The sequence below is a fragment of the Papio anubis genome, chromosome 13 (assembly GCF_008728515.1).
Source record: "Papio anubis isolate 15944 chromosome 13, Panubis1.0, whole genome shotgun sequence".
Taxonomy (NCBI): Eukaryota; Metazoa; Chordata; class Mammalia; order Primates; family Cercopithecidae; genus Papio; species Papio anubis.
This window is the reverse complement of record NC_044988.1, coordinates 90,864,265-90,890,851: the sequence shown is the minus strand read 5'-3', so window position 1 is coordinate 90,890,851 and position 26,587 is coordinate 90,864,265. Positions and strand designations below refer to the sequence as shown.

The 26,587-nt window shown below is 36.8% G+C and overlaps 2 protein-coding genes and 1 long non-coding RNA gene across 14 annotated transcripts in view; 1 reads left to right on the top strand and 2 right to left on the bottom strand.

The window, feature by feature from the left end:
• Positions 1 to 1,033: 1,033 nt before the first annotated feature.
• RAB14 (RAB14, member RAS oncogene family) lies at positions 1,034 to 25,446 on the top strand. Of its 2 annotated transcripts, none has more exons than XM_003911293.3 (8): positions 1,034 to 1,282; positions 9,550 to 9,608; positions 10,739 to 10,792; positions 12,255 to 12,432; positions 16,005 to 16,071; positions 19,946 to 20,033; positions 20,691 to 20,721; positions 22,101 to 24,373. In XM_003911293.3, the coding sequence occupies exons 2-8, from the start codon at positions 9,557 to 9,559 to the stop codon at positions 22,276 to 22,278; spliced, it is 648 nt and encodes a 215-aa protein (XP_003911342.1). In that variant the 5' UTR covers positions 1,034 to 1,282; positions 9,550 to 9,556; the 3' UTR covers positions 22,279 to 24,373. The 2 variants fall into 2 exon arrangements, with proteins under 2 accessions (XP_003911342.1, XP_009186418.1); XM_009188154.4 differs by lacking the exon at positions 1,034 to 1,282 and adding an exon at positions 1,841 to 2,038 and having other exon boundaries at positions 22,101 to 25,446.
• LOC116270069 lies at positions 18,759 to 19,198 on the bottom strand. Its single transcript, XR_004177990.1, has 2 exons — positions 19,140 to 19,198; positions 18,759 to 18,948 (listed from the first exon to the last, which is right to left on the bottom strand). It is a non-coding gene; the product is annotated as an uncharacterized LOC116270069 (long non-coding RNA).
• CNTRL (centriolin) overlaps positions 22,515 to 26,587 on the bottom strand; it is a 99,408-nt gene continuing 95,335 nt past the window's right edge. For all 11 annotated transcript variants that reach the window (XM_021927203.2, XM_009188155.4, XM_021927204.2 and 8 more), the window contains one exon: positions 22,515 to 26,466. In XM_021927203.2, coding sequence (XP_021782895.1) covers positions 26,443 to 26,466 — 24 coding nt within the window. In that variant the 3' untranslated portion in view covers positions 22,515 to 26,442. The remainder of the gene's footprint in view (positions 26,467 to 26,587) is intronic.

Genomic DNA, 26,587 nt, shown 5'->3' with positions numbered 1-26,587 from the left:
TGCGCCCGTCTCGGCCTCCCAAAGTGTTGGGATTACAGGCGTGAGCCACCAAGCCCGGCCGGCTTACGTTCTTTTAAAGTCACAAGAAAAAAATGAACTTTTAGGTCAAAGAAAATATTTTGTTATATAATATTGGTACGTCCTCTTTATATCAATGCCGTTGTAAAATATAAGTTAAATACTTATACATATATTTAACTTACATGTGTGTGAAATATGTGTGTGTGTATACAAGCCATAGGCAAAAGCGCTCAGGGCCCAAGGAAGTCAAAACGTGACCCTGCACCCGAAAAGCACGAAACCTTTTGGGGCAGTGATAACGGCAGATCAAGTTGGAAGATGGCAGATGGTAGACAAATTGTGAAAAATATCACATTTCTTTCTCCCTGTCAAAGGCACCCCCAAAGTGAAGTCAAAATAGAGATGAAATGCAGGGTCACTTCCTAACTGCGTGATCTTGGACAAGCGAGTTGACCAACCCAAGCCTCAGTTTCGCCATGGATACAATGGGGATGCCTGCTTCCGAGGTTTGTTTGACAGGGACCTAGGCTGGCTTGTTCACCGCTATATACCTTGCATATAGCAGTATATATAGTAAACGCCCCCATAAATACACGTTGAATGAATACAGTAAATGCATGCTTAGCACGGTGGCCAGTATACGGTAAGCGTCCAATAAGTGGTAAATGTTGGTTTTAAAAATAGTTTAAAAGTCTCCAAGAGCGACAGCCCTAGTTCGCCAAGACGCAGGCGCGCCCCACCACATTCCACGCAGACCTGCGCAGTAGCTCCCCCAAGAGATGAGGACACGCGACTGCGCTTGCGCATACGCGCTTTCCACCTTCCCTCCGGGCGTGAGCGCCCGCGGGGCGGGCCTCAGCGGCGGCGCGACGAGTCCAGAGGTGAGGGCTGAGGAAGGGGCGTGGCTAACGGGTTGGCCTCGGCCACCCTCTTCCGGGCTCCGCCAGCTGCGCGCGCATCTTCTCCCCCTTCTTTTGTGGTCCGGCCCATTGCGAGGGTGACAGGAAACCCTGTGCAGGGAGCGCCGCCATCTTGGACCAGCCCGAGGAAGATCCTGAGGGAGCCACAGGAGCAGTCACCGCTGCCACCGCTACTGCCGCTACTGCCGCCGGCGCGTCTGCACCTCTCGGCCTGCCCGCGTACTTGCCGGGGCCTCGGCCGACCGCCCCCTCCCCCTCTCCCGCTGCGTCCGCACTCCTGTTCCTCGTCCTGACGCCCCCCTCCCGCCCGGAAAGCTGCCCAGCCACCAGCAACCCCCCAGGTAACCCGGGCCTTCCGCAGTGTCCGGCCGGCTGATGCCTCCTCGCGCCGGGCTCTTCAGAGGGGCGGGTGTGGCGACGGCGGAGACGGGGCTGCAGGCGGGCGGCGCCCCAGGGGCCAGGCCCCGTCAGGCCGCGGCGATCCCGGGGGTCGGCGGTGAGCGCCGCGGCGCCGGCCTGACAGGACTCCCGGGCGGGGGCGGAGGTGTCCCCTGCGTGGCTCCTGCCTGAGCCTCCTGTCCACCCCACCCCGCGGGGCGCTCCGAGGCGTGCAGGGAAGGGTGTGTTCCGGCCTCGCCTTCCGCGCGTTCTCGGCTCGGCTGGGCAGGACCGCATCTCTCGCAGGCCCCCCTCTCGCCGCTGTTCTCCGCGGCCGCAGCCCGCCCCCGCAGGGTGTACCCACGCGTGCCGCGCCGCCCTGCAGCCCGCGAGCCCAGACGTGGCGGTCCCGTCCCGTAGGCCGCGTCTGGCTCTGAGTACAAAGGCAGCTCTTCGCAGCCTCCTCGGCATCTCGGGGCAACTCCGGTGCCCTTGTCGATGTGGGGAGTCCGGCCCTGCAGCCGGGCCAGGGACGGGGTCTGTGCGCCTGTGCTTGCGATGTCCTGGTTTTGGTGCGTTCCTATGAGACGCGTGGACAGCCTCTATGGCCCTGAAGCTACAGAGCATCTAGAAACAATGAAGAGAAAGTTGTGGCATTTCTAGAATCTAAGAGAAGACGACAGAACTGGAGTGTTTTAAGCGTTTTAACTGTGGGCCAGGTACATTCTTAGGTGTCTTTGTACGTGTTTATCTTGTCCCGCGTAGCCCTCGGAGGTAAGTTGTCTCCACTTTATAAGTGAGGAAACTGAGGCCTACAGTTGTGATGTGTGTCTGGCTGATGACGGTGTATTACAAACTGGCTTCGGCTCACACTGTGGCTGGTGGTTTTTGTACTACACTCAAAAATTAGGCTACGGTTACAGGCATGACCATTTATAATGTAGTTACAACTTAATTCCTTTTTCACTGTGTTCGCATTGGATGACAGCTGATTACCCCTTTATGACCTAAAGTCCATAAAGTCAGCCACTACACTGGCAAATCTTCATGCTCACAAACCCCAAAGGAGAGATGCCAGGATTTCAATTTCGTGTATGAAGAAACGGGTTCCGAGAGGACAGGTGCCTTCCTGGTGACCCCACAGCAAGTGTCAGAGCCCAGATTTGAACTCTTGCAAAGTTTACTGCTCATTTCGTTACTATCCCAACTGCCTTTAAAAAATTCGTATATTTTTCTAAGGTAAATATTGTAGAGGAACCAGCTGTCTTTTATTTAGATTTGATTGTTGAGGATAAATTTGACCTTGCAGTAATCCAGCTCCCACCCCTTTATTCCCCACAAGCCTTTCCAAATTTTTTCTTCCAAGTTCTGTTTAGGCAGTTTTACTTGATCATGCCTAGAGGTATGTCGTGGTTAAGAGTTTTGGAGTCATACTGTCAAGGGTTCCCCCTCCATTACTGCCACTTCCTAGTTAAGTGATCTTAAGCAAGTTACTTAACCTTTCGGACTCAGTGTCCTTATCTATAAAGGGGATAATTGAACCTGCATCTTAGAGTTGTTGCTAGGATTAAATGGGGTTTAAAGAAAGCCCTTAGCACGTTGCTTGGCATATAGTAAATCAGTGCCTGTAACAGTGCTAGGCACATAGTGGGTGTTTAATCTTTTGAATGAATGAGAGAGGAGCATAGCTTTGGAGAGCTACATGTAGAGTTAAACCTGGACCTTAATTCTAGCTCTCCATTTAGTAGTACTATGACCACGGGTAGATCACTTTGGTTTCCTTATTTGTAAAATGAGTTTTTAGGATTAGAGTTTGTTTATAAAGTAGCTGGCATGTGTTAGGCCCTCGATAAATGGCAGTTATTGTAAAGACGTAAAACCTTAGATTATAATAGCTATTTAAAAATTCCTTGAAATTAAAGCTACATTTTAAAAACTTGTTGCTTTTTTGTATTACAGTTAAACTTTATCATTGTTGCATACTTCAACTTTGCAACAGAATTTGGAGTGTTCATTTTTATCAATGTCAAATATCTTTGCATAGTCACAGTAAGATACTGTGCTAGTGGAGGAAACTTGATTAAGGTAAATAAAATGTTAAAACTCGGGCTATTGAGAGATGTTTCATGTTTTTTTAAAAAAGGCTTGAAACATTTTTATGTGGTTAAAAATGCCAGGCATGGCTAAAGACAGCAGTTTACAAATAGAAGCATTAGAGGTACTGTACTTTTAAGAAGCTTCATCTAGACATTTTAAATATATACAAAATAAAGTAGCATACTGAGCATTCATATACCTATCAGCCAGTGTCAACAGTGATCAGTCTTGCTTCATCTATATACACTTGCCTCCTTCCTGCCAAATTATTTTGAAGCAAATCTCAGGCACAGTATCATTAGTAAAATTTTCACTATTAATCCTTTTAACTTTAGCAATAAGTGCAGGGGTTTTTTTTGGCTTTTTGGGTGTTAAGTGCTTTCTTTCTGTGAACAGAGGTCCAGTATTAGAATACTTTATTTTCTGTATATAGAAGATCATCAAAGTTACTTCTCTTGCCACATTAAGCAATCCAGCTTTTTAAAATCATTATTTATATAAAAGTGACATTAAGTATATTGTCAAAAGTTAGATTTATTTTTTTTAAGTGGGTGGGCTGTTTGTACTACTGTTGAGGAAACTGACCACTCGTTTTTATTAGATTAGATTATTAGATTAACTACAGAAGTTTTATCCACCTGACTGACAAATCAGGTAGTAGTAGTCCATTTTAGTGGGCCTTTAGAGCAAGTCAGAATGCTTCTGTGCTTGAGTTCCACGAAGGCAGAGACAGTGTTGTCTTTTTTGATCATTGCTGTCTTGCCAAACCCTGGCACAGTGCTTTGTGCTTAGTAGATACTTAACAGATACGTTCATGTTGGAATCACAGAAGCAGTCCATCTCAGCTCTGGTATTTTTAACAAAACATCATGCATGTTAAACAAATAAACAAAACTTATCAATGGAAATAAGGATAAGAATTAAATCACCTGGAATATTTAGTGGGTTGCTTTTCCCTTGTTACGTCTTGGATCAACTATGTAAAAATTATACAGTAACATTGTCGGTTCTAAGGAGTAGAATAGCTATATAACAGGTTTTAAAATCAGAGCAAACAGTAAGTAGTTCAGCTATTTAAAAAAAAAAACCAAAAATATGCCCTCTACTATTGAGTGTTGGTTTTTTTTGTTTTGAGGCCAATCGTATTATTGGCTTCATAAGTTCCCCTTATTATCAGTAAATGTGGAAATAATGTTGGGAATGTTATGAGTGGGAGTTTTGTTTGTTTTTGTTTGGGTATTCTTTAACCTGTATTAAAATTACATAGAAAGTGCTTTTCACGTATTTATTGGTAGAGAAAATTTTATTTTTAATTCATTGTAATAAGTCAGTGCAGGGATCTATAAAGAAAAGTTAATACTTTCTCTCTTCCCTTTTTCTCCTGTCCGTGTATTTTTCACAATTTGATTTGTATTTCATAGTATGTGAATATAGGGTTGAGTGTGTGTGTGTGTGTTTGAAAGTGGGGTATACTATCGCATAAAACTCTGCAACGTGTTTTTTCACTTAGCAAAATCATGGAGGTATTTCCAGGTTAATGTATATCGATCAAAATGGTTTCTAAACTAGATGGATATTATTTTGTAGTACAGATGTACTTTATTCAGTCATTTCCTTGCTGATAGATTATTTCCAGTTTTTTGCTGTAAAAATGGTACATTAAATGCGCTAATACCTGTAGCCTTATGGACTGAAGCTTTTGTATATGTAGGATACTTCTAAGTGGATATCTGAGCCAAAGGATGATTTGGATTATTGTTAAGATTTTTAAGTATACTGATTACTTTCCAAAATGTTGGCACATTTCCACAAGCAGTATGTTTGGTAGTGTATACCTTCACATCTGTACCTACACGTTTCAAAACTAGTCGTTTATATGTCTGTGTAATCTTAGAAAGGTGTTGATTTAGTAAATAGAAACCATGCATTCTATTTTTGTCACAACAATAATTAGTGTTTAATATGTGTTCAGTAACCATTTAGATCTAAATGTACTGACATGAAAATGTGTCTGATTTTGTTGAGTGAAAAAAATATGCAGAATTTTACAAGATGGCATACCCCATTTTAAAATACATTTTTCACCTTAACAGTGGTGAAAATGGTGGTAAAAAATGGTATGTTTTCACATGGTGAAATGATATGTTTCCACAATGGCGAAAACTGGTAGTTGCATGTTCAGGAGATGAGATTGAGAAATCCTTTATTAAAACAATATTAAGCATATTAATATCTTTAAGGAGTCAGTTGAATACATGGCACAATTGTTAAGTGTTTACTGTGCATTTAGTAAATATTTCTCTTGGCAGCAAGGGTAGTTTATAGCTAAATTTTACATGCATTAATATCCTTCCTCTTTCTCTGATTTTTATTTTATCAGTCTACCTGTACATGCCTGAAATAAGCTAATAATAACTTAGGGAAAATCATGGTCTTTGGAATCAGGCCTGGGTTCAATTTCTAGGTCTACCATTTACAAACTTTGTAACACTGGCCAAATGAGTGAATTTTTCCAAACCTCAGTTTCTTTAATTTTTTGCATAAACATAATGATAATGACTCTGCAGAGTTGTGAGAATTAAGTAAGAATTATATAAGACAGTATAGGAAAAAGTAGTGTAGATCATTACATGGTTTACTATCAAGTGTTCTCAAGAAACTTTTTGTAAGTAGATGAATTATAGTATTATAGATTAGTATTACTAGTATTACCATTCATTTATATCTATAAATTCTGACTGCAGTGCATCTTCTGAATGTAATTCATGTATCTTATTCAGAATATTAAATTATAATTACGCGAGTGAATACTGCAGAGCAACATGGTACATCTCATAACCATGTGGAGGAGGCACGACGGTGGAGAGGGCAGGATGGTGTGGTGGTTAAGAGGGGATCTTTGCAGTCAAAACAGTCGTAGGTTCAGTACAGACTTGGCTGTGTGACCTGGACGTGTTACCTGCAGAGTCTGTTTCCTCATCTGTAAAATGAGGATAATAATTAACTATGTTATAGAATAGTAGTAAGGATTAAATGAAATTGTATGTAAAATATTTAGCACATTGCCTGTCATATGTCAAGTACCCGATAAGTAGTAACTAACAATTGTATTTGTTATTAGTTTGGAAATTGTTGATTATGTATTAAATGCCTGTTGTGTAAATATGTAGTACTTTTTTCCTTTAAAGGCAATAAAGATCTTTTATTTACATATGAACTTGATTCAAATACTTTTTGTAAAATGTGGAATAAAGTGAATTTTAATTGTCCCGGTAGTTGTATACAAGTTATAGAATATTACCGAGATTTAAAAAAAAATTTATGGGGATTGTAATGTTAAGTGAGCTCATGTTTTCAGAGTTTGAACTAGATCAGCCTTTCATGTCCTTTTTTTTAGACTTAAGAGTTCTCTAAGTAAAGCAAAAGCACTGTTAAATAATAGAGGAAGAACTTTTTTCCCGTCCAAAGTTAGGTAAAAATGTATTCCTCACCTTAACAATGGTATGTTTCATGTTCAAGAAATGAGACTGAGAAATCTTTTGTTAAAGCAACATTAAGCGTATTTAGTATTTGAATATAATTCTACTGCAAATACTTTTGACTGAAATGTATTAATATCAGTCAACAATGGGAATATATGTAAACCTAGACAGTATCTTCTTAGAATAAGAAAGGGAAGACCTGTTGTGAGTGTTGATGGCTACAGTGTTAGATGTTTTCTGCCTTTGTTTACTGAAATTAGTAAGTTTGAGTAGTTTTAATTCTGCTTTTATGGTTTTTATTTGTAATTTTTAAAGAAACAAACAAGAAAAATGTGTGGTGAGGTGAGACAGAGCCCTGGTATTCAATCTGAAATAGTGATCATTTCTTTTATTTGGAAATAGTTTCCACTATATGAATGTTTGTAATTTTAAGATACATTTTCAAAATTAGTTATCTCACATTTAATGAAAGTGTGATAATTAGCAAGTATACAAATTAGTACAACTAAAATTGGGTCATAATTTTATGATTAGTCTTTAAAGCATTTGAAGTAGAAATTTGGGATTGTTAGAAGTCATAGCTTTAACATAAAATAGAAGGAGCAAAGTATGTACAGCTACAACCTTCAGTTCGAAGAGGGAAAGAAATTAGGAAAAATCAAGGAGAAGAGCACAGGAGAGACAATAATTTAAAGGTGACTAAGTGATTACTTTTACCCAGGTTTGAATGGGGAAAGAATTTAGAAGAATTAAAAATTGATTAGAAAGAAAGAGTCTGGGAAGAATTCAGGTTAAGAAGTTAATAATCTTTAAATATTTTTAATGTAAGAGATTATTTTTTCCCCTTATGTTTGGCATCTAGTTCAGAGATCAGGTAAATAATCCAGGCCAATTTTAGTCCCAGGACCAAGTTCATTCTTAAAAGTTTTGAGTCCCTAGTGCCTGGAAAAGGGAATAAAGTTGTTGTGATGTTCAGAATCAGAGTTAATCTAACTAGAAAAACTCTCTCTGCTGAAAGAACTGGTTATGGGAGTTTTCTGTGATGCAGGAGACTGATTATAAATGTGTTAGAACATGCCAAACTGGAATGGGTAGCAGGGCTTCTACTTTCACTAAATGTAATACAGATAGCTAAGTGAGAAGACTGTAGTGTGTGGAAGTGATTAATACTTTACTGTAATTAACAACTTACTCTTTCCTTATAATAATACACTTGTTTTAAATATATATTCTTTCTACAGGTTAAATGTTATTAATTATATAGAACTTTTGCTTGCAATATGGTATATAGTAAGGTGATAATTTCAGTAAATAAAATTTTCCAGTCATATTAAATGTCTGGCTTGTGTAATGTGACATTGACAGAAACACTAAAAGCCAGGCTTAAAAATACTGTAAGTCAGACTTTTTTAAATGGGGTGAAATCTTAATTTGTATAAGTAATTTTTGTCTTAAGCTGAAAGCTGGTTTGAGAATAAACTTTATTGAAAGTTATTCCCAATTTTATAATTCACCCCCTTGTTTCTCTCTAGGACCTAGCACAATGTCTTACACATTCAGAGCATTCATTTAAATAAATTGGAAAGTTTTTTGTTTTCTTTTCAAGTAGGAGAGAAATTAGAATTCTTTAGGTTAAGTCTATTTGAGGGCAAGAAATGGGCTGTGATCTTTTGAAATATCTTCTAATACACAAGCTTTCAAATTTCGCAACCTTAAGTACAATTTTATGACATTATTTCTCTCAGTCCCTAGAATAGTAGATGGGAAGCACTTACTATGTTGTTAATCTGGCCGGGTGCAGTGGCTCATGCCTGTACTCCTAGCACTTTGGGAGACTGAGATGGGAGGATCGCTTAAGGCCAGGAGTTCAAGACCCAAGACCAGCCTGGTCAACATAGTGAGATGCTGTGTCTTCAAAAAGTGTGTGTGTGTGTGTGTGTGTGTGTGTGTGTGTGAGAGAGAGAGAGAGAGAGAGAGATAATCTGCAAGTCCTATATTAGGTTGAGCCATATGAAAATGCCAATAAAATTGACTTGAAAAATCTAGGAAGAACAGTTTCATGTGATTCAGTCTAGTTCCAACATTGATTTGGAAATCATACCATTGCTCTTTGGATGCTCTGCTGTTGATTTAAAGTAGAGTAAAAAGTTGTTTTGTGTTTATAAATTAAGTGGTTCCTTTGTATACCATTCTGTTTAAAATCAGAGTTCTGAACAAGTAGATCATTAGTAACTTACTTGATCAGTTAACAGGGAAGGGGACTTTAAAGGGAGCGGAGGCTATTTATAGTGATGTTTAACTTAAATTTATAAAGATTTTTTTTGTTTGAAAGTTTTCAGAGTAATACTTCTTACTGGATATTTTCTTCTTTTTTTAATTATACTTTAAGTTCTAGTGGATATTTTCTAAATGAAATATTGGTATAACTGGTTTCTCATATTTCTGTGGATAACACATGAGAATGTGTAAGCATCATTCATCCAAGAGAATTTGTGTATTTGATCAATTTGTGAAATGCAGTTTTATTCTGACTTACTGTAACTGACGTTTGTATTCAGTGTCCTTTTCTACCTTTAAAGGATAGCAGTGATCTGTTTGAATTACTCGTATATGCTTTCCTTCTGAAGTAACAGAGATTTCTTTGTTTTTAGTGCCACCATGGCAACTGCACCATACAACTACTCTTACATCTTTAAATATATTATTATTGGTAAGTTTATTTAACTTACACTCTTGTTCCCAAAAGGTTAACTTACAAAATATTTATATGCTAATACTTAAACAATACCGCTTCAGGAGTGACTGATTTTCTTACTGTAAAACTAAAGCTCCTTTTATGAGATTCATTTTTTGCATTAGCAGTGCAGCTTTTGCATTGTGGCCCTGGATATTTCTGTGGTACAGTGCTGGTGGGTACCTTGTGAAGTGATGTTCGTTGTTCTTGAGGGCTGCTTGAAAGCTTGTTGATGCTAGGAAGTATCAGTGTTTCAAGGAGTGCAGAAACATTCCTAAAATACTGTGAAAGCGCTCAGATCCCCCTGGGTTTCCATTATAAGGAAAAAGTGATAGAGAATATTGTTTTATTCCAAATCAATTGTGTAATATACATAAAAAGTATTTTTCTTAATTGGTGTTTTTTTCTTAAGTTTCAAGAAGGTTTTGCTCAAATTAAGTCTTAATGCTATTTATCCAAACATAAAACTACATTTGAAAGTACAAGTTTTTCAATGAATTGTTCACATTAGAACAGTTTGCTTTCATGTTGAACTTAATGTGTCCTTTTTAATGTTTCCTTCATCAAGGGTTAACATTGCTATAGTACAGTAAGAGATGACATCTTTTCTCCTGGGGTTTTCATGTAATGCAAATTCTTTTCTTTCATAGAATAATACAAGAAGTATAAGACAGGGACCTAGTGAATCAAGCTTCCAGAACTCAGTTTGTTATTTCTGCTTGTTACATGCTACCCCATTTGTCACTTTTTGAAATCTTTTGCTTCTATGCATGAGTTAAAGGAAACAACAACAATAACAACAAAAACCATAAAATTTTGAAACAGCTCAAAGTAAAAAAATTCCATTAAAAAATAAACACTTCCCAGCTGGTGGCTATTTATTAACAGTAATAATTTACAGCCAAATTCTGTCAGTGCTAAAGATTGGGAATAATATTCCATTTGTGTCTCACAGTGAAAACTTTCGAATCATTGTAAAGTAGGAAAATAAAAATTTGTGAAGTGTCCCAGAAACTTATGATATGTTATATGGTAAGGAATATAGCAGTCATTGCATAAAATTGAGAAATGTAATTGCCACCTGAAACTTCTTTTTTTTAAAACAGGGGACATGGGAGTAGGAAAATCTTGCTTGCTTCATCAATTTACAGAAAAAAAATGTAAGTTTAATACATGAGGTAAACATTAATAGTTTTCTTTATTGTCATGTTTCTACTTTTTAAAAAGTGTCATTTTCAGTGTACTTCATGCATTTAAATATAACCTTTCACTATATTTGTACTTTTTTTTAAATGGGTACAGATAAAATGAAATATACCAGCATATTTTAGTGTTGATTTTTATACACATTATATATATAAAATCTGATTTGCTTGTTTTGATTTCTTGATGTTAAAATAATTTTTAAAAATACATACAATAATGTCAAACTTAATCTTTTTATTCTCTGACTTTCTGTTAAGGAATTGATTATCTTATGAGGAGAAATTTGCTGCTTGTATCATTTGTTAAATAACAGATTTGGAATACTTAAAATGGAATTCTTTCTACGCTTTTTTGGGTGATAGAAGGGACCAATTTGTTGTAACTGATATGCTAAATATAGTTGAAAGTGTTTCTGTATAGTTGAAATTATTTCTTTGACATTTTTGTGCTGCTTACTACAGAAGTTTGATGTAACATTTTATGAAGTGCCCAGCAGTCTATGTCCTTATACTGGAGAATGGTGGGTTTAGGTTTTAAGTGGCCTCATTATAAGGAAAGGACTAATAAATTTGTTCATTGGCTTAGACATATATAACTTGTCATTGTATAATAAGAAGTATATATTAGCCAGGTGTGGTGGCTCATGCCTGTAATCCCAGTAGTGCTTTGGGAGACTTATGTGGGAGGCTTGCTTGAGCTCAGAAGTTCGAGGTTACAGTGAGCTATGCTTGTGCTACTGTACTCCAACATGAGTGACAGAGCAAGACCCTATCTCTAAAATATATGTGTGTGTGTGTGTATATATATATATATATAAAACACATGCTGATTTTCTTTGAGACACTGATATTTTCTGGGATAAGAATCTGTTTGACTAACAACTCCTAGGGTCCCAAGACCATTGATTGATCTGTTATAGATAATGATTGTAAGAAGGCTAAATGGTATAATGTTGATACTGTGAAGAATTAATTAAAATCCTTATTTTTACTTAACAGATTATTTTAGTCGAGGGGTCAGCAAACTGGCCAGTGGGGCAAATCCAGTCACTGCCTGTTCTTGTGAATAAAATTTATTGGAATACAACCATGCCTGTTTTACCTATTGTCTCTGGCTGCTTTTTTGCCTCGGTGGCAGAGTTGAGTAGTTTATGATAAAGACCTTTTGACCTGCAAAACTTAAAATATTTTCTGCTTGGTCCTTTCTAGAAGTTTGCTGATCCCGATTCTAGTACAGTCACATTTCCCTGACTTCTTACTTCTGGATATTTGTAAATTTTTTTTCCAGTGGTAGCTTTAGTCTATTTATAGCCTGTAAGTATTAGTAAGCCATTTGTTTATTTAGTGGATTTTCCCCCCTAGGCTTAATTTGAAGTTTTCTGAAAATTGGGCTATTACTTTTTTTCCTCCTTAACAGTTATGGCTGATTGTCCTCACACAATTGGTGTTGAATTTGGTACAAGAATAATCGAAGTTAGTGGCCAAAAAATAAAACTGCAGATTTGGGATACGGCAGGACAGGAGCGATTTAGGGCTGTTACACGGAGCTACTACAGAGGAGCTGCAGGAGCTCTTATGGTCTATGATATCACTAGGTAAGAGATAATTTTTTCAACCTTCATACGGGGAAAATCATCTTTGGGCATTTAAAAAAAAATTGACTTAGGCATTTTTAAAAATTTGTAATTTTATGACTGTAATTGAACTTACTTGTTTTTTATGGTTTCTTAAGTTGCCATGTAAAATTTGATATAACACATTGATATTTTCTGAAAGTTTTTATGACTAAAGAAAAATTTAGGGAGATATCGGGTGAAGCTAATAGAAGAATACAGTTTTGAAAAGCAACTTCAGTTGAATGATTTGAGGAGAAATAATATTTTATATAAAATGTTGTTTTAAGTAGAAAGCAAACATCTCACTCTTGGGACTTACTCTATTTAGTCTCTAGTGTTAAAGTTTACACCTCTCAAAATAAGGCCAAGCAAAGAGTTTTGCTAATCCAGCATGGGGGATTATAAAAAATTTTATGCTTGCATCTGAAGGTGTTTATTCATTTACTTTTTTTTCTCTTAAAATGGATAGAAATGACTTCAAATACTACATGCAGTAGGTTTAAATTTATTTCAACATGACTGTTTCTGGAATTCCAAAGCACGTGATGTAAAGTGATAAAACTACTGTACGTAAAGGTTTGACTTTGGAGAACATGGAAAACTGTACCACTTGATTAGACCCTGCACTGTTTGTCTACTGTAAGTTAGAAAATGAACTGGATCACCTTTCATGTTGATGTAAAGCGCCAGTCAATAGCAATGTGACTCTGTTTCTTGAGGGTAAAGATGGGTGAGTGGGACCAAGTGATAAGTAGATTTTAAAGCATATTTCCTTTTGGAAAATGCTTTATACGGTTTCCTCTTGATGTGTCATAATGCTCATTAGCATATTAAGACTCCGGAAAGTTCTGCAGTAAGAAATTCTTTGCTGTATGACTTTATTTAATTTGGTGTTTCTTAAGCTTATTTTATTGAGGAGCACACTTTGGGAAATGCTGCCTTAGAATAAAGATATTGACTAGTTATAATTATAACTAGTTATAATTATAGTGCCTAAAGTTTCAGTAAATTCTAGAATTGGGTGGCCTCAGAGCAAAACAGAGGGAAACAAGCCTTAATGCTTTTCATTATAGCCAGGCAATCAGTGATATGATCAAGAGTATTATGGGAAGGCTATTAATAAACCTGGCCGCCTACACAGAACTGTCTAATTTTATGAGGAGTGCATTTCTGAAGACTTCACATAATTAAACACTCAATAAAATTTAAATATGGTGATGTGTGCTAAGAATATTGTTTTTGCTTTTAAGCATATCTTTTAAGCATAGTTAATACTTTTGGTAAAATCTGTGTCTATTCAAGTCATCAAAAAAAGTACTTCAACTGGGAACAACCAGAATATGCATCAACTGATGAATGGATAAACACTATGTGGTATATCCATACAATGAAATGTTACTCAGCTATGAGGAAGAAGGAAGGACTGATACATGCCACAACATAGATGAAACTTGAAAACATCATGCTAAGTGGAAGAAACCAGACACTAAGAGATACATATTGTATGATTTCATTTGTGAAATATCCAGAATTTATATTCTGGTAAATTTATAGAGAAAGAAAGTGGATTGCCAGAGGATGGGGAATGAGTGACTTCTAAGTGGGTTCAGGGTTTCTCTTTGGGGTGATGAAAATGTTCTAGAATTAGATAGTGGTGATCAGTGCGCAACTTTGTAACTACCCTTAAAACAACTAAATTACGTACTTTAAAAGGATAAGCTTTATGATATGTTCATTATATTGTAATAAAAACTGTTACTGGAAAAGAGTACCCCAGGCTTTAGTCAGGTGCTAAAGTGATACTTTATAGTGACTTCGATGTTGCAGTCATGACACCAATTTTTTTCTATTATTCTTTGACATTTTACAAACATAAAAGTTCCTTTTTATTTTTGTCATTAACTCTTGTTGTTACAGGGTGCTTTTCTAAATTGACAGCGTAGCCTATTGTGACAGTTGTTTTGCCATAACATTTTGACATATCTATCATTTTAGCACTGTTTTAGCACTAGTACCACCAATTAATATTTGAATAATATTTATTTATGGATTTAAAATTATAGTGATAGTGAATTTTAAATTAATAACAATTACCAGAATCCTTGGCAGAAGTTATGGTACATGTAAGTAATATGGTTTATATGATCTTGGTACTAAGCTTTTCTGTGTACCTCACTCTGCCTGCCAGCTTTGAAATTTTAAAATTCATCAAAATCAGTAGAAATGTTCGGACTTGTTTTAAGGTTTATGCATGAAGTAGTAAAACGTACCTGTTGTGTAAAGTCAAGGTATGCCAATAATACAAATATCAAACACAGATAAGGCTTGTGCTTTTTAAAAATGACATTTTATCATTGTTTACTTAGAAAATTCTAAAACATTGGGGGGAAAGGAGCTATTTTGATATATATGACTTTTTTGTCATCTAAGTGATGATTCATGAGTAATATGATTAGCACAATAAAAATCTGAGTAAGGAGTTCTTCTCAGTTCTCATTGGGAAAGAACTATATACTTTGAATAACAAATTATCTGTGAAAACTGGCAGCTAGAGATCATGGAATATATTCACAGGACTAAACTAGAAACACTTGAAGGACGTGTGGTATTTGTAAAAGAGTTCTAGGCCTGGTTTTGACACCAGTTAAGTCTTTATGGGCTTCCGTTTCCTCACATGTTAAACGAGTAAGATAGACTTATATTCTGTGAGTCTATAAATCAGAAACATTTTTAATCTCAAAAATTTTATTATCTTTGACCCCTTTGGTAGGTTCTACTGTGTATAATATTACAAATATTTGGGTTTGTTTACCATCTTAGAGCTTACTTGGCTAGTGCAAATGAACCTATGAGTTTTTAAACTCTTGCTTGGAGAAAGTAGAAAAATAGGACAGTTAAAGAATTCCAGAATGATTTAGCTACCTGGTAAGAGTACAAAGTTAGGATGAACTTTTTCACTGATATCTGGGGACCTGAATTCTTGTCAATGTATAAATGTCTTCAAAGTCAATTTTATGCTGTTATGGTTAGCTTGCTCTTTAAATTATTAAGGAAAGGTGAATTGTATGCCAGCTTATAATAGTGTGACTTGGTTTTTAATGAAACTAAAATTTAAAGACAAGCAAAAGTGTCTTCCATTAAATGTGTCATGGTTAGGCATTTTGATACAACTTTGTCTCTGCTTTGTGATTGAAAATCTGTATGATTTCAAAGTAATTTGAGTTTTGACTCCACATTGGCATTTCCATCAGTTTACTGTGTTGTTCCTTGCTTGCTTATTGGTCTGTTTACAGTCTGCGTTTAGGAGTAAATAATTGACTCCTGACCTGTAATTATCAAAGTTGTTGGATATTGAGTTATGTATTTAAAAATAATACGTTTGGCTAGATTTTTGAAAAGTATGCAGTTGTATTTCACAACTACTGTTCTGAGTAACTGGTCAAAGCAAAATTATTTTAGGATATATTGATTAAAGTATGTATTTTAAGTATTTGTTGAATTTTTTTCTATAATTATGTGGCAGTCACAAATTTAAACTTTTATTTTTGCAGAAGAAGTACATATAACCACTTAAGCAGCTGGTTGACAGATGCAAGGAATCTCACCAATCCAAATACTGTAAGTTAAATGGCATCTTATTACACAGAAAATGTAAGAACTAAGCTAACCCAAAAAGGGAAGCCATTTACTGGTGAGATTTTTGTCTTCAATTAGTCGAAGAAAATGTAACAGTTATTTTTCAGTTCTAATTAAACCTGGTTTTGCATTTTATTATACCTAGGTTTTTTGTTCATGTTTGTCGTTACAATTATGAATGTAGTGGTGATCTCATGTGAAGACTGAAATCTGAAATTATGATGTTAAAAGGGATCTGCATTAATTTCATAAAACTTCAGCATTGGAGGAAACTGGGCAAAATGTAGAAGAGATCTTTCTTTACGACTTCTTACAACTGCATGTGAATCTGCGTTACCTCAATAAAAATTTCAACTAGAGGAGGAGAATTAAGAATGAAAATTTCAGTCAAAAATAAAAAGGATTCTATATATGTTAAGACATTAGCTTCTTAACCAGACTGAGATTATATTTATTGAGATTTTAAAGGCCAGTCACCATGCTAGACTCTGCAGTATACAAAGATAAACATGGATCCTTGGTCCCGAAGAGCTTATAGTCTAGCAGGGAGAGAACTAGCAGGTATGCAGATAACTGTGCTGCAAAGTAGATTGAAGCATGAATTAGAAATAGAGGGACTAGCACAGTTCTGGGGAGCCTAGGATGATCAGTGCTGTCTGGAGAGAAAGCAGCTTTACAGAGGAATGGTGTTTGAGGGGTGAGTAAAGTTTCAGTAGATATTGTTGAGGGTATGCCAGGAACAATATGAGGAAAGATGCACTGAGCTGTGACTGAGTTTCTCAGGAACAAGGCTCGTGTCTCTCTTGGCTTTCCCCAACACTTGGTAGAGGCCTGCTTCAAGAACTGTGTCATCAGTGGTAAGATTAGCATTTATCAGGAAACGGTGGTTTAATCATACTGAGAGTCAGTTAACATTGTTCGCCTATCATGCTAGGGACTGTGCCTGAAACTTTCATTTCCATTATCACACTAAACCCAAGGTTTACATACACACCTATAGAAGGGTGTTCATAGCAGCTTTATTTGCAGTAGCCCAAAACTGGAAACCTAGGTGTTTCCCAACCTGGTCATTGACAGGTGAATGGTTAAACAGTTCAGAACATCTCTATAGTGGAATACTACTAAGCTGTACATAGGAATGAATTCTTTATATATGCAGCAATTGAGCTGGGTCTCAAGGGCATCATGCCCAGTAAAAAAGCCAGTCTCAGAAGTTTATATACTGTATAATTTCATTTAGAAAACATTCTCAAAATGACAAAATTGTAGAGATGGAGAATAGATTAGTGATTGCCAGGGGTTAGCAAAGGGAGTGGAGGGTGGTAGTGATGTGACGACATAGAGGGCAGCACAGAAGCAGTTTCTTTGTAGTGATGGAACAGTTCTGTATCCTGATAGTGATGATGGAGATCTGTACCTGAGATAAAATTACATAGAACTACCCGTGCACGAATGCACATGTGCCTGAGAATCTGTAAAAACTGAAATCTGAATAAGGGCTGGGGATTGTACCAATGTCAGTTTCCTGGTTTTGAGAGTGTATTGTAGTTACATAACATCCTACTATTAGGGAAGTTTGGTGAAGGGTACACAGGACCTCACTGTTATTTTTTGTAAGCCTCTGTGAGTCTATAGCTATTTCAAGTAAAATATTAAAAACAAAACTCATTGTAGAAGGCCCATGGAGGAGTATAGTAAAATTAACCTTCCCGTCCTGTGTCCTTCCTGTCTCATTTATGTGCTTTGAAATAGAACCAGATCAGGAGAAAAAAAATGTCTTAAGTTTTTCTTAAGTGCTCCATTTTCTATAAAATTGCCCTTGATTTCTGTGTAGAAGTTGTGTTCTCTACCATTTTGTTGTGGGCATGTTTTGTATCTCTGTAATTAGCATGCCACTTTACGTCTTCCCTTTCAGGGAGATAAGAAGCCTTATTTGGAGATTCAGAGAGAATCAGGAGTGGGGCAGTATTTCTTGTTTTGAGTACCTATCTTATAATGAGTACCCTGTGCTTGTCATTGTGGCTTTACCGGACTTGATTTTTTTATAAATTGATTTCCTTTTTAAGTATCATTATTTTATTCTTTTAAAAGACTAATGGATAGTGTATGACAGTTTCCTCCCCATCACAGTGGGCACTTTGTCCACACTGTTTAAAGAATGCTCACTTTTGTTGTACACTTAACTGTCCTTGCATAAGGTTTACATTCAGATCAAAATGATGATTTGGTTTATGGACACACATTTTTGAAAGTGGAAGAGCCAGGAGCTGTAATTTCACATGAAAAAAAAATTAATGGCTGAAGTGCCTTTTAGTTGAAACCGTCTATTCCTAAAGTGTTCATATCTAGATTACCATATCTGTTTGGAAGGGGGAAGAAGGGAGGGATTTTACCAACTGGTGTCAAATAAGCTCATAAATGTACAAAGACAGTTTATCCATAACCCGCCCTCGCCACCCCAGATAAAGGCCAAAGCCCTTTGCTATTCCCCAAGGGTACGTATTTTCTTCTTACAACTTTGCAGAGCTGCCTTTAACTTTGGCCTAACTTCATATGAGTGGTTCCAAGGTGGATATAGGTAGGTGGGTGCTGGCTCTTGGACTGGAACTTACTGCACACGCCCCAAAAACCTTACTCCTAGCTTCCTTGTATACATATAATGCTCTATCAGTTACTGTTAACTATAAACTCAGTCCTATCTAGGGATAATGTGGGGTAGGATAGTATTTGTCTCAAGATCACAGTTTGGGTTTCTACCTGAGATCTAATGTCCTCCTACCACTGACTCACTGAGTGACCTTCAGCAAGTCCTTTTGCCTTGAGCTTTAATTTCCTTACTGGTAGCCTAAAGGATTGTACCTAGTGGCTTTCAAACTTTTTGAGGATCTCAGAACTGTTTGAAATCTGATGGAAGCCATGAACCTGCTCCTTTAGGACATGCCCACAATTGATGATGATTTCAGGGTATTTGCAGATCCCCTGGAGCTTGTCCATGAACCCTTAGTAATCTTACTAGATATATCATAATCTTTGGACTAGATCAGGTGTACCTAGTGGCTTTCAAACTTTTTGAGGATCTCAGAACTGTTTGAAAATCTGATGGAAGCCAAGGAACCTGCTCCCTTTAGGACATGCCCACACCACAGTATTTACGTGATTTCAGGGTATTTGCAGATCCCCTGAGCTTGTCTACGAACCCTTAGTAATCTTACTTCGATATATCATAATCTTTGGACTAGATCAGGTGTACCTAGTGGCTTTCAAACTTTTTGAGGATCTCAGAACTGTTTGAAAATCTGATGGAAGCCATGAACCTGCTCCTTTAGGACATGCCCACAATTACAGTATTTACGTATTTCAGGGTATTTGCAGATCCCCTGGAGCTTGTCCATGAACCCTTAGTAATCTTACTCAGATATATCATAATCTTTGAACTAGACCAGGTGTCACCAAAGTATGTATGGCCTACGGGCCACATTCAGCCCACAGCCTGTTTCTGACTGGCTTGTGAACTAAAGATGGTTTTTAGATTTTTAAAGGGTTGTTAAAAACAACAACAAAAAAATAACCCAGCAAAGAACATGTAACAGAGACCATATGAGGCCCACAAACCTGAAGAATATACTATTTATTCTTTACAGAAAGTTTGTCAACCCCTGGCCTAGATCATTGCTAAGGTCCTTTGTAGTAATGACTTCATGAATCTGTAGCTCTGTCTAGTGGATAATTGCTAGTACTTGGTTTTCTTTTTAGGCCCAGTTATTTTTTCTATCAAGATTTTTGGATTTCAGAATTTACATGGTTGGTTTAAATTACTGCTTTTGTTATAAGTGTCTTTCTTTTGATCACAAATTAGGTAATAATTCTCATAGGAAATAAAGCGGATTTGGAGGCACAGAGAGATGTTACATATGAAGAAGCCAAACAGTTTGCTGAAGAAAACGGTGGGTTTCTTTAAGACTTAATGGTCACAATTGGGAGAATTATTAAGGAAAGGTGGGATTTTGATACTGCAGATTGACAGTTTTTTGTTGTTTTTTAATGCAGACTCAGAAATCTCAAGAATGAGGAAGTAACAAAATGTGTTTCTCTTTCTGTGAGATTTATGTTGCAGCAGTACAGTTATTTAGTGACAAATATAAAGATGCTCTCCACCTCAGACTTACATACTTTTTCATAAAATACTATGGGAGGAGTACTAAAAACTGATGGGAAACTTTTTCAGATGTTACTAAAGAAATGCACTTGTGGGTCAAGCACGGTGGCTCTCCTGTAATCCCAGCACTTTGGGAGGCCAAGGCAGGTGGATCATGAGGTCAGGAGATTGAGACCATGCTGGCTAACACAGTGAAACTCCGTCTCTGCTAAAAATACAAAAAAAATTAGCCGGGTGTGGTGGCGGGCACCTGTAGTCCCAGCTACTTGGGAGGCTGAGGCAGGAGAATGGGGTGAACCCAGGAGGTGGAGCTTGCAGTGAGCTGATATCGCGCCACTGCACTCCAGCATGGGTGACAGAGCAAGACTCCATCTCAAGAAAAAAAGGAAATGCACTTGTGAGTTAGTTTGAAGTGTCCTAATTATAGTCTGAATTTTATTTTTAGGCTTATTGTTCCTCGAAGCGAGTGCAAAAACGTAAGTATGACCAAAATATAGATATTTCAATTATATTCAAGTTTCTCAAAGTAGAATCGTATATATGAAAAGTATATAATGTATATACACATATAAAGTACTATATATAAATGTGTAATGCTTACTGCAGGAAGAACAGCAAACATCTCTCTGCTTCCTTTTTTACATTTCAAAATAATATGAATTTTTGTTACCTAAAAGATTGTACTTTGATTATGCCTGTTGGTAACCCAGGTTAATAAAATGGAACTTTGTTTACATTTCAGAAGTGTTTGACTTTTCACAAATGACAGTGTTTGACTTTTCACAAGTGAGGTTGAGTTTGGCATCTCAGACAAAAGCTTGGTCAATTTAATTTTCTGAGCACGTTAAAAAGCATGATTTAAGGGGTAGTGTCTACTTAAGGGGTAGTGTCTACTCAGAAGAGTAGTGAACATTTTCTAATTGTTCTTCCATGTCTGCTTTGAACTGTGTGGCACTCCCATCATTATTCTTCATTTATTAGGTCAAAAATTTCTTTGGTGAGAGGCTAACCTGTTTTTGTTTAGTCTCAGCTGTGCCGTTAGTCCAAAGAAAACTGAATGGAGGTGTTAACGTGGCTAAGCATGATTATGTCACTATCACCCGATTAAAAACAGCTCAGTTCATGCTTGGCTGAGCAGACCATATTATTCTTGGAATTCTGATTTCAGCATGTTTGGAGAGATTTCATTTCTGTTTGGAGTATCCTCTCTGTTATCACAGAAATGACATATCTCAGTCGTCATGGTGTGTATTAACATACAGTATTTTAATGATTGCATATAACACATGTAGTTATCCAAATACGATTTGTAGAAAGGGCTTTCGGTACATGTATGTATGTATGCTTTCCACAGAAAATAGTTTTCCGGCCGGGCGTGGTGGCTAACACCTGTAATCCCAGCACTTTGGGAAGCCAAGGCAGGCAGATCATGAGGTCAGGCAATCGAGACCATCCTGGCCAACATGGTGAAACCCTGTCTCTACTAAAAATACAAAAATTAGCAGGGCGTGGTGGTGCGCTCCTGTAGTCCCAGCTACTTGGGAGGCTGAAGCAGGAGAATCACTTGAACCCGGCAGGCAGAGGTTGCAGTGAGCTGAAATCACACCACTGCACTCCAGTCTGGTGACACAGACTCTGTCTCAAAAAAAAAAAAAAAAGAAAAAGAAAAAAAAGAAAAGGAAAAGAAAATAGTTTTCCATGTTCTCTTAGCTCAGTGTTCTGGTAATCTCTTACTAGATGACAATGGTTAAGTTGAAGACATCATGGCAGTTAACTAAAGATTAACAAAAGGTCAGTATATAATGTCTTTTGTAGAAACTGTGGTTCTCCAATAAAGTTATCAATTGCCTCTTAGGGGAGAGAATGTAGAAGATGCCTTCCTTGAGGCTGCCAAGAAAATATATCAGAACATTCAGGATGGAAGCTTGGATCTGAATGCTGCTGAGTCTGGTGTACAACACAAACCTTCAGCCCCGCAGGGAGGCCGGCTAACCAGTGAACCCCAACCCCAGAGAGAAGGCTGTGGCTGCTAGTGACCTCTTTGCCGTGGCCCCTCATTTGACCTTTCACCTCTGTCTGTTGAAAGCAGTACTTTTTACTGCCTCATTGTCTTCTGTACATCTTACTGGGTTTAATTAAAAAAAAAGAAAAAACAAAAATCTGTTGTAAAAACAGTTTAACACAATACTAAACTGCTAAACAACTAGATGTAATCAGGTTATCAAAGGCAAGTAGAGTAATAAATCTCTCCTGCATGGTAAATCTAGACTTTTTTTCCCCCTTGTCCTCGTGATAAGTATGTCACCAATATATGATTTAAACTGAGCACTGATGCTGGACTTCATGATTTTTACCCTCCCTCTTTGGCAAGGCTTTGTCTCACTGTACGGTTTAATTTGATGATATCTTAAGCCTTTCTACCCATCCTTAACTGTTCAAGTATGTCTGTTGTAACCAATAAGTTTATTGCTGTGAAATGACTTCTGATGGTAGAGAAGGGGTTCTATAACTGCTTTTGTTTTGTTTTGGATAAATTTCCTGTTGTGTGGGTGGCATTTTTCTTGACGAGGTTTGCTTCTCTCCTGGCCTCGCACAGGGAAAATATCCATTTATCTTATCTCTCGTGCTTAATTAATAGCTTTATCTTTTTTTATACCATTTTATCCTTTTCTCTTTAACAGAAAGTAAATATGTATAAAATTTGAAGGAATCGAACTAACAATACATTCTGTGTATATTATTTTAATGAAGAAAATAAATTGATTACTGGCATTGGAACAGTATAAAATACCAGTTTGTACAGTATGACCTATATGTGACCATGTTACTCCCTTCCATTTCACACAAAGAAATAGACACACTGCAGTTCACAAGTAGTACTGGCTCCACCCCTTGGTGCTGGCAGTGTTTGGGGACATTATGCTGGAAAAAGCTCCTAGCATCAGAGGATTAACACTAGCAGATTCTGTTCCATCTTTGCACTGTTGCTTACCTGCTGATTTTCTTAACTGTTCTTGTGCAATCGACAATGTGCTAACCTGCTTTTCTCTTTTTGTAAACGTTTTTGCATTACAGGCTGCATTCTTGCCTTACTGTATAGGAAAAGAAAAAAGGCTGGGTTTATTATTGCACATTTTAAGCTTTTATACCTTTATCTTCTTGGAATGGTCAGATTCTGAACTGGACAGTCAGAACCACAGGTCTGCTGTTAAGGGATTTTAAATTGTGCATTTTTAACACTACAGTGAAATAAGATATCCCCGTGTTCATAGTATGAGGGGCTGTTTTATGTCATGTTGGCATAAATTGTTTCATAAAAGGGAAAGTGTTTCTAAAGGTGTTTCAGTGCTTGTGCTGATACAAAGTAAGTTATTACTTTGCACTAGGTGGTTTGGCCACTGAATTAATACTGTATAGCAAGAGAAACAATCTTATGTCTTTGTACAACAAACATGTTTAAGTTCTTCATTTCTGTTGATTTTTCTTACTGTGTTTATGATTCAGTGGCTGGGAATTGAGAGTTTATTTGAAGTAGAATAGGTAACACCTCAGCGCACCATAGAAAATGCACTCAGCTCAACTGCTGTGTTTAAAATACACATTTTAAATCCCTCTTTACAGACACTAACATAAAAGTACATCTTTTTGGGTTGTAAACGTGGTAGTACCAGAGTATTGTATAGTCAATGTTAAATAAAAGCCAAAACTGGAATGTGCAGAAAATAGGCTTTGGTTAATTTGTGGATTCATTTTTATTTTTGTCTTTAACTTTTTAAAAAATAGGATTTCTGGAGTAGATTGGTATGTTCTGTTAAAGACTTACAGTGATCCATTTTGCTTACACTGTTGCATCACAAGGGATTCACCCAGGGACCATGACCTGCTGGTGTGTGTGTATATTTACAAAAACAAAACAAACAAACCACCCATTGGGATATAAGGTGGCAATCACAAACGAAAGACTGCGGCTTGTTGAGGTGCAATACCCTGACTCCCAAAGTTAGTTACAGTGGGTTTTATTGTTTTTGTGACCGAAGGATTTATTCAGACTGCTGTACTCTTCATTTGATGTAACAAAATGCTATTAATCTAAATATTTGTAAATAAAGTACCTGTATCTAGATTAAAGTTGGTTGCATTATTTTCTGAACTATAATAGGGTTTATTTTCTTCAGGTGAACAATTTGATGTGTCATCAGTTTTTATTGCAGCACTGTCTGTATTCGTTGTATAAAGAGGTCTACATATGTAGCATATAAAACCACATCACTAAGTAATAGAGCCACAGTTTTATTCTTGTGTTTACATCACCCTTGAAATGTTTTCAGTCAACCATTTTCAGTGTAAGATCAGCACATTTGCTGGCTGATGCTGTTCTCCTTTGACTGTACTAGGAGCCAGATTCTATCATACGCATGTGTAATCCCCTGTAATAAACTTGGGTGCTCACAAATAGAGCAGACTGTCATATTGTAACATGTGTGTGCCAGACACTGGGCAGTACACTTTGGAAAGAATGTGAAATCCTTTTAATTTTTAATCCATAGCTTACTGCTTGTGCAGTCACCTGCTTCTCGAGGTTACTCATTGCCCTTGGACCTGTGAGGAGGTCCTCAGATTAGTAATTGGTGCTTAGTACTATTTATACTTAAATAGATGTTTCAGTACAATGTTCAAGTCTTTTATGGATAATAAAGTGATGGAGTAATTTTTTTTTTTTTTTTTTTTTTTTGGTTGGTGGTGTACACGTAATAGGTAGTACAATTTCTTTGGAAAGATGTCTTTTGAAGCCAGATGTTAATGTTCATACATTACCTTCCTTCTCAAATTCCATAAGACAATAGTTTTGGGGAACTTTTTTGCCCATGTGTCTGCTGTTTTAAGTGTGATTTTAAAAACATGAGTGGTTCAGTTCATTCCCTTAAACAGAAGAAAAGACCAAATAATTACCTTCCATTCCTCTTCATGTGGGAGTACAGGGTTCATGTGGCATTTTAGAGAAAAGAAAATTTATCCTCATTCAACACAGGCCCAGAAAATTGTGTCCCAGAAGGATGTCAATAATTGTGACTAGGCCAGGCCTTTTAGCATTTTGCTAAGACTTGAAACAAAAAATGTAAATACAAAAGAAATCAAGTTTTGTTTTGAAAGTAGATGCCTTCTAGAACTTACTGTGTATTAATAAATTGTCATTTTCATTATCTTTATTGTAACTCCATTGATGCCGTATCTTAACAGTCCACTTCTAGCCAAATAACTGTTTTGGAATAAAAACCTTGGTGGTGAGGGATTACTGCACTGTGCTGTTCTGTATTATAGTAACATGGTAATATGCCTGTTGTGACTCAAAAGCTGTCTAGTGATCTAGAAAACAGTTCCCGAGAATATTTTAAAACTTACTACATATTTCCCCCTTGGGAATAATTATGCCAGACTGTGAGAGCAGTTGCTATTCTAGTTTTTAAAGAAATATATACATCATGGAGTTGAGCTGTTAATTTGAATTTATCACTGGGTCATACTCTCCAAGGTACAAAATTTTTCTGATTCTCCACCAAAGAATATGTCGGCTGAGGAAAGGCATCTGAAGCATAATAGTTTTATAATTGATGTATTTCCAAATGATGAAATCTTCATTGATAAGTATAACGTACTTCAGCCTCCAGGTAAAAGAAAACCACCTGAAAGCTTACTTACTTGGAATTAAGGTAAAAACTTGACAGCTTTTCCACAGAATTACCTGTGAAGTGTAACGTCAGCGGACAGACCCACGTTGATTGTTATCTTTTATTTTTATATGAAAAATAGATTTCAAGCAAAATTCAAAAATAACACTATAAATAAAGAGGGCCTTAAGTACATTCTTTTTGTTAATAAGATTTACCAGTTTGTAGGTTCAGATATGCAGTTAAAATCACTGGTTTTTATAAAAAAAAAAAAAGTTACGAAGATACAAACAAAAAGGCTTAGCCGCATGGTTTAAATTCCCATATGCAACTATTCCCATATGTACTATGTACAAGTTATTTATAAAAACATTGGCATTAATGGTATAGGCAAAATAAACTACATTGAAGTTTCAGAATCTTAGTTCACTGGATCTTGATTTAAAAAAAAAACAACTGACATTCCAATGATAAAGTCAGTGAGGTAGTGGAGGTGCTTTCCTTGAATATATTTACACAAGACAGTATTCCTCATCTGGCTGAGGCATTCTTTTCCTACAATAAGACAAAAGGAAGGATAAATCAAATTTTTGAAACAGTAAAAACAGTCTTAACTAAGTGATGGCATGATGGCTTATAGCTAAATTACATATTTTGAGTACCTCTTTGTAAAAAT

Coding starts and splice junctions, on each gene's coding strand:
- RAB14 (XM_009188154.4), top strand. CDS start 9,557: ATGGCAACTGCACCATACAACTACTCTTACATCTTTAAATATATTATT. Junction 9,609..10,738: donor CTTTAAATATATTATTATTG/GTAAGTTTATTT, acceptor TTTTTAAAACAG/GGGACATGGGAGTAGGAAAA. Junction 10,793..12,254: donor TCAATTTACAGAAAAAAAAT/GTAAGTTTAATA, acceptor CCTCCTTAACAG/TTATGGCTGATTGTCCTCAC.